Genomic DNA, 12,403 nt, shown 5'->3' on the forward strand with positions numbered 1-12,403 from the left:
AATAGTGGACTCACTGAAATCATTTCAGTGAAATGAAACATTCTTGAAAAGCCCAATGGGCTTTATCTTAAGTGGGCTGTTTCATGCCTTCATTGTTTGCATTTGCATATTAAGACGACGGTAGTGCATCACCGGCGGTATGGTATACTCACATGTCTTGCCGTGTCACCGGAGAAGATATATTTCTGTCTGTTGTGTAGGAGATGGATTACATCCTCCGCAATAATCTATTAAATAAGAGATTCAGCCCATCAAGTCGGCTCGAATCAGCTTAGCTCGACAGGTTCCGACTCAATATTCATGCTCGGCTAAAGACTGTTTTATTCAGCTCCACAAGGTTTTTACCATAGTCCGGCCCCAAAGCCCGATTACCTGGCCCAGCTGCTCAGCCGAGAGACAGAACTCAGTCAATTGGGTAAGGATGACCTAAAGCGAACAAGAAAAAAGGTTTATCTATATAAAAAGGACAAGACCGCAGAAAAAGGGATCCAGACTTTTACACTCACACTTGACGGTTAAAACTTAAGGTCTTAATCATTGTATTTCTTTCCGATTTGTATTTTTCCGGCCAGTTCGGACGAGCACCCGCTAACTTTTCCATTTATTTTCACTTTGTAAACCAATACCTTTTCCAATCAATAATGAATATCTTTGAAATGTTTATTTTAGTAATCTTTGTTTAAAATGTTATCTTATAATATGTTTTATTTAATAAATATGTTTTATTTAATAAAAAAAGTTAATTTTTTTTTAAGAAACCCAAATTAAGAAACTACCATTGTAACACAAAAATTAGGTGATTCTTAACTAAGGTCTTTAGCTAAAATTTAATAGTTGAATAGTTATTAAAATGTATTTACGAAACTTTATGGGTTTCTAGGGATAATCATGCTCTAAGAGCATGTTTTTTGGAGGTTCTTAGGTTAGGGTTCTTAGCGGAATAGAAGAAACTGTCTCTTAACTTTTAACTAAAAAAGTTAAGAACCGACTCTTAAATAACCCACCGTCAAATTCAGTCCGTACGTATCGACTCCCCACCGAACTCAGATTCAACATGTTGGTTTTTTTGTCGTGAGTGGAAGAATAATTTTCAGTTTATGTGTTACATAATCACAAAAAAAAAATTGTAATGGTAATTAATCATTTAAACAAAATCCATAGCAGTTGATAAATCTATCTATAATAATAAAACTGACTTTTCTCACTCCACAGGCGTCCACGTCGACAGAGAGGGATGAGCAAATAGAGACACGTGTCGTCACTCTACACCAAGCTTACCATTTTGTTGAACGAAATAAAAACCTGGGCTACATAAGTTACTGATAGATTAACAAGCCCAACCTCTCAAATGATATGCGAAACCCATTAACATAACTCTCTTTCTTCGATAGTCTGCGTCTTCTCAGTTCTCATAAATCCCAGTTCTCATAAAGCTTGGCACTAGGTTACAGCATTTCCTATCATCAAGCTCTCACACTACGTAAGTTTTAGTTAATCCTTTTCCAGGTTCCATTGATAATCCCGTTTCCACTCCTTCACAAGATTCAATCCTATTTCTTCGCCTTACAAACACAACCTGCAACCATGGTGTCAACCCATATCCTTCTTTGTGATTTGAAGTCCGTACGTTGTTTTCAGATGGGCGTCTCCTACGTTTCTGGTAGCTACAGACCAGTTCCTTGATTTTGACCATATCTAATTGTTTTCAATAATTACTTTTCATTCAAAAAAACTGCATCATAAACGAGCTCTCATCAGCCAAAACTGCATCTCCTGAAAGAGTTTGTAACGCTTAGATTAATATTAAAGAAAGTTCCAACCTGTGCCGTTTCACTTAGTCTTAGTTTTATAAATCTTATGATTCTAACAAAATGTTCTAATTGAAAAAATGCAGGAATCATCTACATCTGATATGGTAGAAGAAATATTTTTGACAGCTAAGGCCAAAGTAATGAATAATGTTGCCCTTGAAAACAAAATTATTAAAGCCCCAAAAGTTGGAGACTTGGAGCCAAAGTTTCTAAAGAAGCAAGAAAAATGTGGACAAAAAAACGGTTTCTCTAAGTAAGTACTATATAAGTGTTTGTATATAAGTGAAATTTTGTTTCGGTTATTATATGTCAACACTTATATCTTCTGATCTGCAGTTTACTTATGGATGCACAAGATCAAAACCCATGAAATTTAGTTAATTATGTATTGCCACAGCTCTCCAACTCTACTCCCTTTGCAATTTATCATCAATATTAACAGGTATGTGTCATAAGAAGACGCTTCTCAGTATGTTTTGGTTGTTGTTTTTGCATAAGAACATAATCTTATGATGATGAAAATTTTACAGCCTCTGGCGACATGTATGCACAACTTTTAGCAAAGGAAGATGGCCATTAATCTGTAAATAACAGAACCGTGGCTACAATATCAGGTATCTTTCTTTGTCCTAATAGATAGATCATTGGCCGAGAGGTGTTGTTGAGACCATTAAAATTGGAACATGCCTAAAATGCAGTTGCTTCCATCAACAACTCACCCTCACTTGATTCTCAGCGGCATCAGAGTCTCTACCACTTGTCTCCAGACCTCATTCTTCTCTTATTATTTTCAATAACAGAGGTTTGTTGTTTGATCTCTATTTCAAAAGGTCTTCTTGAAACCATATCAATCCATCTGTGGGCCAACGTTGAGAAATTTGACAGTTTGCATAAGCCTAATACAAATACAGTCGGCATTGCATTGTAAGTTAACAACTTCATATCTGGGCCAACGTTGAGAGTTTTTACTGTCTGCGTAGCTCAACAGTCAACACTAATAGACTCTCTATCATATGGTTGAGAGATATAAATGAGAATTATGTCAACAAGCCTAAGAAGCAAATTTGTTTCTGAGTTTAGCTTAGTCGTTTCGTATAAGCTTCACATAGCTGTGCCTTTCCTCCACTTTCCGACGATGAATGATTGGGTGTAAATGGTGGAATTCACTTAAAGCTACTCATCACTTCCTCAACTTTTCAGCTTTCCTGCGTTTTTTGACCCATTTATTTTATTATATATACGAACCAGATGTGAGGACCCCGAAGATTTGGTCGTCTCGCAATCAATCCTTTTTTACAAACTATCTCTAAAAGCAGGTACCATAATGACCAATTCTCAACTTCCTCTCTCTCAGTTGAAGGCTGTTCGGTCTAGGACGACGGTTGTCAGACGGCTTCTCTATTTTTGGGAAGCTCGGGATGTGAAGAAAGTAATAGAACTTATGGAGATTGATATAGTTCTCGTAGATGAGGAGGAATTGCTTCTCCATTGTATTTGTCTTTTCTGTAACTGTTTTCAAAATTATTTTTGTTTGCTAACGCTTCATTGTTTCTAAATGGTTTGCAGTCTGATCCAGGGATCTAGCATACACCCCTTGAACACATTCCACCACTTACTCAGAGAGGGGTCTGTATGAGCTCTGCATTTAATGTTACCAGGAATTAAATATTTGTATTGTACACTCCCATGGTTGACTTATACAATTTGTTCACCTTTAGCTAAATTAATTTTAAGTTTCTCTTTGTCCCGTGTTTCTTAAAAGCATTTGTTAAGTTTTTAAATTCTTTCCACCAGCTTCACAGTTCAGCCCATTCTAAGTTCCGTACGTTACAATTAATTAACTAAGGACAACCAAAAGTCCTACAATGTTCACATTTGACTGAAAGACAACGTTACTAGCCTCTTCATGTGCAACATCCAAACAGAAACAAACAAAATTTGTCAAGAGATAGAAGGTAAAGCGGACACAAAAGGGTGTGGCTAATATTGTCTACAACGAGTATTCAACAACCTACAGCCTCAGTACGTAAGAATCAACTCTCATAAGTTCCTCCCACCTGCCAAATGCTTGGATGTACTAATGACTCAAAGTTTCTTTTAGGACATTGATTATTCCCCTCATGCTATCTATAAGTTTCAAACAATTTGTGGAGCCCAAAATGCAATGAAACCACCTGCAACATACATTAGTTGATAAATATTCACAAGTACAGGGAGAAGCTCAGATCAAGTATAATCAAGCCCCACTGATTATCTTATCATCAGTCTAGCAACCTAACGAGACATCCCTCTTAAGGTGAGGATTCGCTTCTAAATAAAATCTACTCAACGTCGCTCCAAATGCTAAATAAACTATACGAGAACATATGTGAGCAAGTGAAAAAAACACACAAACAGAATTCACACATATCACCAGACTCTCACATAGTGACATGCCGAACCACTACATTGATGCCTCCAACATATTTACAATCGTCGCTAATAACGTTCCTCCCAGGGAATAAACGGCCGGTCAGGCCTATCCTTAAAACGGAGCTTTACAACAAATTTATCGGATTACAGATATAAGTCAATTCTCAACAGCCAACGACAACACATCACACAGCCTCTTCACACCTACACAAAGAAACAACGATTAACCACATATACTCACAAGTAAGCAAAGTGAGCATTACTATATTCCTAAAAACTAACCTACATAGGAAATGTGATTTTTTTTTTTTTGGACACAACATAGGAAGGTGATAAAATATAACAAATAACAAAATTAGGACCATCTCATATTCAGCCACAAGAAACAAATCATTCTTCATAGTATCAACATTAACACCAAAAAAGCAACAGACATGTAGGAAATTAGAAAAATTAAGATTCCTTTCATGACTACAATCAGCATCCAAGATTTTAATATGCTATATGCATAGAAAAAGTGTACGATTTCAAAAAAATGTTTCAAATGGATAAAGCAAAGTATATGCTTCACATTTTTTTGTCAGAATTCGGAAGTGTCCATTTGTTGATATTTGAATATACTAGATCACTTATGCATGTTTTGTGGTGTTTCTTCCCAAACTGAATCAGTAAAATATGCTACATATTTTTTTATCGCTTTTAACCTTTAACGCATCCTTTTGATGATATATTGAAATATATTCGATCCCTTATGTATGTTATTATATTTTGATTAAAAATATTTGCTTGGTTTTTCTTTAATTAGAGATCCAGTTTACGAAAACAAACTCACTTTTTACTTAAGATCATTGTGAGTTGATGAGATGTGAATATCCATTATCAATATGTAATCCCTTTCAAAATGTAAGAACATATCTTTTTTTTGGGTCAAATGAACATAATATTCAGACAAAGTAACATAAATTCAGACAAAAGGTTATAAATATTATTCTATAAATGGTTAATTAATTTATGCATAAGTTAAAATTCACTTTCTTTACAATAATTTTTGGGACCAATGATGTAGAAAGTGAAATATATTATATCTACGTACTTTTGATAAATATCTTATTTTCTAAGGTGGAAAAATCTAAATTTATATATCTATAATAAAATGTATATTAACAATCAACTATATATTTAAATTATTGTATAAGAACAATTAATAAATAATATTATAAAAACCCGGCGCGTAGCGCCGGAAAACCACTAGTTGTATATAAATTACAAGTCCATAAAACTCAAAACCCATATCTGCTTAAATCGTTCATTTTAACTTGTGGACGTTAGATACAACTTTTATGAGCTATTTAATCAGAAGTGCCCAAGGATTCATATGTTGTTTTTACTGACCAATATAATTATATCTAATCATTTTAGTTTATATGGATGCAGATGCTTATTAGTCTCTTCTAGACCATGTTTATAACCATATAAATGCTAGCAACATTAGTGCATGATCCTCTGTCAACAATGAGCTTTCATATCTTGTTTTACTGGTACATCGGTAATAGAATTTTTTTTTTAATGGTTGCAGCCGGTTGTAGTGTATAACACTTAGGCCACGCTTTGTAACAAGTCTCTTACATGAGGACTATTTTTATTTAGTTTCTCTAACAAGTAAATGTAACAGATGTTGGAAAAAGTATTTTACAAGACAACGTCAAAATAGAATAATGGTTTTGGGAAACGAAACAAAAACAAAAATTATATTCGCTCTGGTTATCTTCTTGTTTCAGCTCTTAGGTTTTAACGTTGCCGCAAGCAGCAAAGAAAAGGGCTCCGGCACCAGATCCACCGTGAGAATGCTCAATGACGACATGGTCCGATAACTCATCGCCGAGCATTTCCCAAACACTGCTATGAAGATAGTTTCTAAAGACCCTGTAATGATCATACAATCCTCCTTCAACTATCACAATGCTCATCTTTTTCTCTAACCTTCCCAGCTTCTTTACCATCCCAACTATTCCTGCTCCTGCCACACGCGCCGCTCTTTCCGCCACTACATCGCACACTTCAACCACCACTTCTCTAGCCGCAAGAGTTGAATACATGATCTGCATGTTATACATAGATATGCGACTTCACACAAACAAACTTCAATTATTTGATTAAACATAAAGCTTTCGATTAAACATAAAGCTAATATGATGCATTCAAATTTAAATGTAAATGCAAACAAAAAAATGAAAAAGAATATCATAAATTTGAAGTTGAAAATACAAATACTTACTCCGAAAACATCCTTGAGCTTTTTGTTTACAATCTCTCGATCTTCGGATATATCTTGATGCATCGCGGCCATATCTGGCGAACTGAACATGTAGGAAAAGTTCATGTATTAATGTCCTTGCATTGTAATAATATATAGTTTCTTATTAGTCTCAGAAATTTAGTTACATGTACCTTAAAGTGTAAGGGGTTGTCAGTTTTGGAGGTAGTATATCTCCAAATAAAGCAGATTCTTGTGTCATTTTTAGCAACACTCTTCTCACTATCTCCCCTAAGTATCCTCCAGCCACCATCTTCTCAAATACCTTGAAACATAGTAACCAAGATTCTCAAAACACACAAAACATGAAGCCTAAGAGAACTAATCAATACATGTGCTTAGAGCATCTCCACTGTGATTCCGTTTTTACTTTGAAATAGAATAATTTTAAAATAGAGTTATATTTTACTCCTACATTATTTTATTTTTAAAATAGTGATAAAGCAAAAATAGTTAAATCACTCCAGTGTTGGAGAACATCCATTTTTTTTTCATTTTTGAGTTAGAAATATAGTATGATTAGAATAAATTTTCTTGCAAAATGGAATTTTGAGTGAAAATGAAATAAGATTGGAGATGCTCTTACGCAGCTTCTAGGATTCAAGCTTTCTGCGTCAAGAGCAGCATCATATTCAGTTACAGGAAGATGACATGATCTGAAATCTCCCCACTCCGTGCTAATAACCTATACAATCGTATCATGATGTACAATCAACTCAAGGTAACTTTGAAACTCTTACCGGTTTAGATCAATGTGGTGAAACTATCTTAACATACAATCTCTTGTGGCTCGTTTGGTATCGAGGGTTTCCATCTGAGAACCTCTTGAGCTTGTTCGATGTAAGCAGCGTTAGTTCCCATACCTAAAGTGACTGCAGCCACAGTGTCCTTATGATAGTACCTTCCTCCAGCCAACACTCCAATTGTGTCATCCACCTGATCTCAATAAACAAGATTATCATCACATATCATCACAAGAAAGTCGAGATTAATCTTCAGACCCACTTACCAGCGCCACGTTCATCCGAATCTTCAGTCCGTGACTCTCCAATGATTCATTCATATAATTCACAAACTCCTTCAAAACCGTGTCATCATCATCATTTGCTAAGCCCTTCCTCTGTATCGCCGAGATTGAACTAGGCCCAATCTGTTCGACATAGCGTGTTAACGTAAACCCTAGATTCTTAACTTCATCTGTTTCTTCTCCAGGATTCATCCCAATGAACTTAACTAGCTCCAAGGATATGTAATCGCACAGCTCCTAAACACAAAATAAACTTTAGTAACCTAACGTGTACCACAAGAAATTGTGTCCCTCGATATATATACCTTGAAAGAGCCGTTTAAAACATCCGCAGGGATTGAAATCTCCTGTTTATGCACATCGGAAATAGGTTCTTCGTTACCTCCTAAAGTTCCACGTAACAGTAGAAGTTCCTTGCCTCGCAAGTTAGCTCCATAACGTAGCCCCTTCTCTTCCCTACAAGTTAAAACACCCTTAATTTATCGTCACCTAATAATACTCTGTTTGAGCCAGAGGGCTAGAGTTTTATGTTTATTTACCCTGAAGGGAGAGCACCGGCGAATGAAACGAGCATGTTGAGGGAGCCGCAACTCCCGGCGGCTGTAGTGGCAGAGAGAAAGGCGGTCATGTCGGCTACCAAGGCGTCCGCCACCGCCCATAGCTTCGAAACCGGCGTGGCGCATTCTCTAGCGAACTTCCTCAAAATCATCTGTGTTTGTTTCCGCCGCCGCTCCTTCCTCCGCACCCATTGACCAATTATTACAGCCGCTGCAACCGCAGTAACCACCGCAGCAGTGACCGCCACCACCTCTTTCCTGGCCATGTTTTCTCTGCAGCTTTTTACCCCGTTCTCCGATCAACATAGTTACGATTTTACAAAGATAAGATGCGTTCTCTTGTTAGCATGTTTTCCGTATCAAGTTTGAATCATTCAACACTCTTTTCAACTTTTTTATTGATTCTATATAAACCGGTTAATTGGTTTAGTATACCGTCATAACTAATTTGATTATGTAAAAATGTAAAAAAAATACTCCCGTAAGAAGTTGAATGATTTTTTTTTACATTTTTCTCTAAACCCAAATCTACCGCATGTAATATTAGTTTCGTTTCATCAATCATTGGAGACCTCTGACGCAATAACCAAAGTCCTTTCTACTTGAGCTAACAATACATAGTTTTGCTATTGTTAATGTAATGTGGTTGGCTACTTTAGTACGTGATCGATATACTATAGAGCGAGTTGTCATACCATGTGGATGTTATATACATTCAGAGATTATCATATAGTACTTTACTATTGGTGATTAAGTCCTAACTAAAAAATGTTATGCATTTGAAAGCAACTAGAGTGCCATGAAACACGTGATTCTTTTTTACCACTACTTTTTTACAGTTTATTAATTTATACTAACTACAGTCTTTTCTTTGTTTATGGCACTGAACATGTCGCAATCTATATATAACCAGTGTCAGTGTGTAATATAAACAGTGACATATTAAATCCATTACACATGAATTATTTGGTATTCAAAAATTTGCAAGAAATTATTGACCGAACCAGAAATCCATAGACATACGTAATTAATAATCCGTTATGTCACATAATAATCTCTTAAACCTTTTAATCAATATATATAAATTAGACTTTTCTCTCTGTACACTACAAGAAAACGTGCCCATAATAACGAAGATTTACGACGAAAATATTTCGTCGTAAATTTACATGGTGTTTACAACGCAGTTACGAGGAATCCAACTTTCGTCGTAAACGCCATGTAAATTTACGACGAATAATGTTCGTCGTAAAATCTATGTAAGTTTACGACGAAAGTACGTTGAATGAGAAATACGTCGTAATCATTACATCGACATTACAACGAAACATGTTACCGTTATATTTAGGTGAAAACGTGTATTCAATGTGCTTTAACTTACCTAATTTCGTCGTAAAGTCATTGTAGATATTATGTTAAAACCATGTAAAATCCATGTAAAACATTCCTTGTAAAATCGTTGTTATATTTCAACTACCCAACTCAAAAATTTCTCTATATGTATGTCATTTCCCACAACTCTCTTCCTCACAACACACAAACGGAAAAAAAAAATCTGAAAAAAATCCGAAAAAAATCAGAAAAAAAAGATTTCAAAAAAAAATCTAAGAAAAAAATGGCCGGTGGCGGTAGTATTTACGAGTTACGGAGTTGGATGTATTTGCACAAAGATTCCGACGGGAGGGTGACGAACGCATTTCTGAGCGGGCTAGAGACATTCATGCACCAGACGGGCTGTACACCGATCACGCAGGAAAGCGGTAAGATGTTCTGCCCCTGTCGGAAATGCAAGAATTCAAAATTTGCACGTAGTGAAACTGTATGGAAGCATTTAGTAAACAGAGGATTTACACCACAGTACTACATTTGGTATCAACATGGAGAGGGTTATGGGGGAAATGAAGCTAGTAGTAGTAATAATAATTTTGAGGATGGTCATCATAGTGAAGAACCGAATCATTTGCATAATGAATATAATTATCATCAAGATCAGGAGCAGATGGTAGATCATGATAGGGTTCAAGATATGATTAGTGATGCATTTTTAGAAACAACTACAACAATAGCTGATGGAACTGGAAATGTAGAAGAACCTAATTTGGATGCAAAAAGGTTTTATGAAATGCTAGATGCTGCAAATCAACCAATCTACACTGGTTGTAGAGAAGGTCTCTCTAAATTGTCTCTAGCAGCTAGGATGATGAATATTAAAACGGATCATAATTTACCTGAGAATTGCATGGATGCATGGGCGGAGTTGTTTAAAGAGTATTTGCCAGAAGACAACGTGTCTGCTGAATCTTATTATGAGATTCAGAAATTGGTTTATAGTCTTGGGTTGCCTTCGGAGATGATTGATGTTTGCATCGACAACTGCATGATCTACTGGAAAGAAGATGACAAGTTAGAAGAGTGTCGATTCTGCAAAAAACCACGATTCAAACCGCAAGGCCGTGGGAGGAATAGGGTACCGTACCAAAGGATGTGGTACCTACCAATTACAGACAGATTGAAAAGATTATATCAATCTGAGAGGACTGCTGCGTCGATGAGGTGGCATGCGGAACATGTCCAGAGAGATGGTGAGGTTGCACATCCATCAGACGCAAGAGCGTGGAAACATTTCAACAAGGTACACGCAGATTTTGCTACAAATATTCGGAATGTCTATCTTGGGTTATGCACCGATGGATTTAGTCCATTTGGAATGTCTGGTAGACAATATTCTTTGTGGCCAGTCATTCTTACGCCGTACAATTTACCGCCGGATATGTGCATGGAACAAGAATTTCTATTTTTGACCATATTAATCCCTGGGCCGAAGCATCCAAAACGGTCTCTTGATGTTTTTCTTCAACCGTTGATAGAAGAGCTAAAGCAATTGTGGTCAGAAGGGGTGAGGACGTACGATTGTTCCTTGAAAAACAATTTTACGATGCGAGCAGTTCTGCTGTGGACGATAAGTGATTTCCCTGCTTATGGGATGTTGTCTGGCTGGACAACACATGGAAGATTATCTTGTCCATATTGTCTTGGATCGACGGATGCTTTTCAACTGAAGAATGGTAGGAAGAGTTGTTGGTTTGATTGTCATCGTCGCTTTCTTCCACTTGCCCATCCGTACAGAAGAAATAAGACATTGTTTCGGCACAAAAAAATTGTCAGAGACGGTCCTCCTCCATATCTCACCGGCCAGCAGATCGAAGCAGACATTGATTATTACGGAGCTCAGGAAACAGTTAAAGTTGGAGGAAATTGGCATGTTCCTGGAAATATGCCTGATGGGTATGGTGTCTCTCACAATTGGCATAAGAAGAGTATATTTTGGGAGCTACCCTATTGGAAGGATCTTCTCTTACGCCACAATCTGGATGTCATGCATATTGAGAAGAACTTTTTTGAGAACATCATGAATACATTACTTAACGTCCCTGGGAAGACAAAAGATAACAAAAAGTCAAGGATGGACTTACCTGATATTTGCTCAAGAAGTGAGTTACATATCAAGAGCAATGGAAACGTTCCTGTTCCCATCTTCCGGTTGTCATCAGAAGCCAAAACAACCTTGTTTGACTGGGTTGCATCAGAAGTTAAGTTTCCTGATGGTTATGTTTCAAATCTGTCAAGATGTGTTGAACGAGGTCAAAAGTTCTCCGGAATGAAGAGTCATGATTGTCATGTGTTTATGCAACGACTACTTCCATTTGCTTTTGCCGAGCTCCTTCCAGCAAATGTCCATGAAGCACTTGCAGGTAATTATAATTTTATAATATATATACATATGTTATGAAATGTTATTAATTTGATTACTTTTGCAATATACAGCCATCGGCGCATTTTTCAGAGATCTTAGCACACGTACGTTCAAGGAAGAAGTCATCGAACAACTTCATCATAACATTCCGATCATATTGTGCAACCTGGAGAAGATATTTCCTCCTTCATTTTTTGACGTCATGGAGCATCTAGTTGTCCACCTACCGTATGAAGCATTGCTTCGTGGACCTGTTCACAACGGATGGATGTATCCGTATGAGCGACAGATGAAACATTTGAAGGGGAAAGCAAGAAATCTTGCAAAGGTGGAAGGTTCAATAGTTGCGGGGAGTTTGACAGCCGAAACATCTAACTTCACATCATACTACTTTGCTCCAACTGTTCGTACGAGAAAAAGAGTTCCTAGAAGATATGATGATGGTGGAGTACCGACATCATATCCAATTGATGGTGTTCCTGACATTTTCTGCGAAATTGCACGGTTTGGTGGTAAAACGAAAGAAGT

At 36.7% G+C, this 12,403-nt stretch overlaps 1 protein-coding gene and 1 long non-coding RNA gene across 7 annotated transcripts; one reads left to right on the forward strand and one right to left on the reverse strand.

The window, feature by feature from the left end:
• The first annotated feature begins 24 nt into the window (after positions 1 to 24).
• LOC111207292 lies at positions 25 to 3,595 on the forward strand. 6 transcript variants are annotated; one of them, XR_007336633.1, is made up of 5 exons: positions 26 to 1,660; positions 1,895 to 2,253; positions 2,342 to 2,425; positions 2,510 to 3,301; positions 3,378 to 3,595. It is a non-coding gene; the product is annotated as an uncharacterized LOC111207292 (long non-coding RNA). The 6 variants fall into 6 exon arrangements; XR_007336631.1 differs by having other exon boundaries at positions 2,510 to 3,273; XR_007336634.1 differs by having other exon boundaries at positions 27 to 1,660; positions 2,510 to 3,127.
• A 919-nt stretch (positions 3,596 to 4,514) lies between these two features.
• On the reverse strand, positions 4,515 to 8,518 carry LOC125605078 (probable hexokinase-like 2 protein). Its single transcript, XM_048775085.1, has 8 exons — positions 8,104 to 8,518; positions 7,870 to 8,020; positions 7,547 to 7,801; positions 7,315 to 7,473; positions 7,124 to 7,222; positions 6,672 to 6,802; positions 6,499 to 6,580; positions 4,515 to 6,322 (listed from the first exon to the last, which is right to left on the reverse strand). The coding sequence occupies exons 1-8, from the start codon at positions 8,385 to 8,387 to the stop codon at positions 6,005 to 6,007; spliced, it is 1,479 nt and encodes a 492-aa protein (XP_048631042.1). The 5' UTR covers positions 8,388 to 8,518; the 3' UTR covers positions 4,515 to 6,004.
• Between the last annotated feature and the right edge of the window lie 3,885 nt (positions 8,519 to 12,403).

Source organism: Brassica napus, unplaced genomic scaffold (genome assembly GCF_020379485.1).
Source record: "Brassica napus cultivar Da-Ae unplaced genomic scaffold, Da-Ae ScsIHWf_69;HRSCAF=117, whole genome shotgun sequence".
Classification (NCBI taxonomy): Eukaryota; Viridiplantae; Streptophyta; class Magnoliopsida; order Brassicales; family Brassicaceae; genus Brassica; species Brassica napus.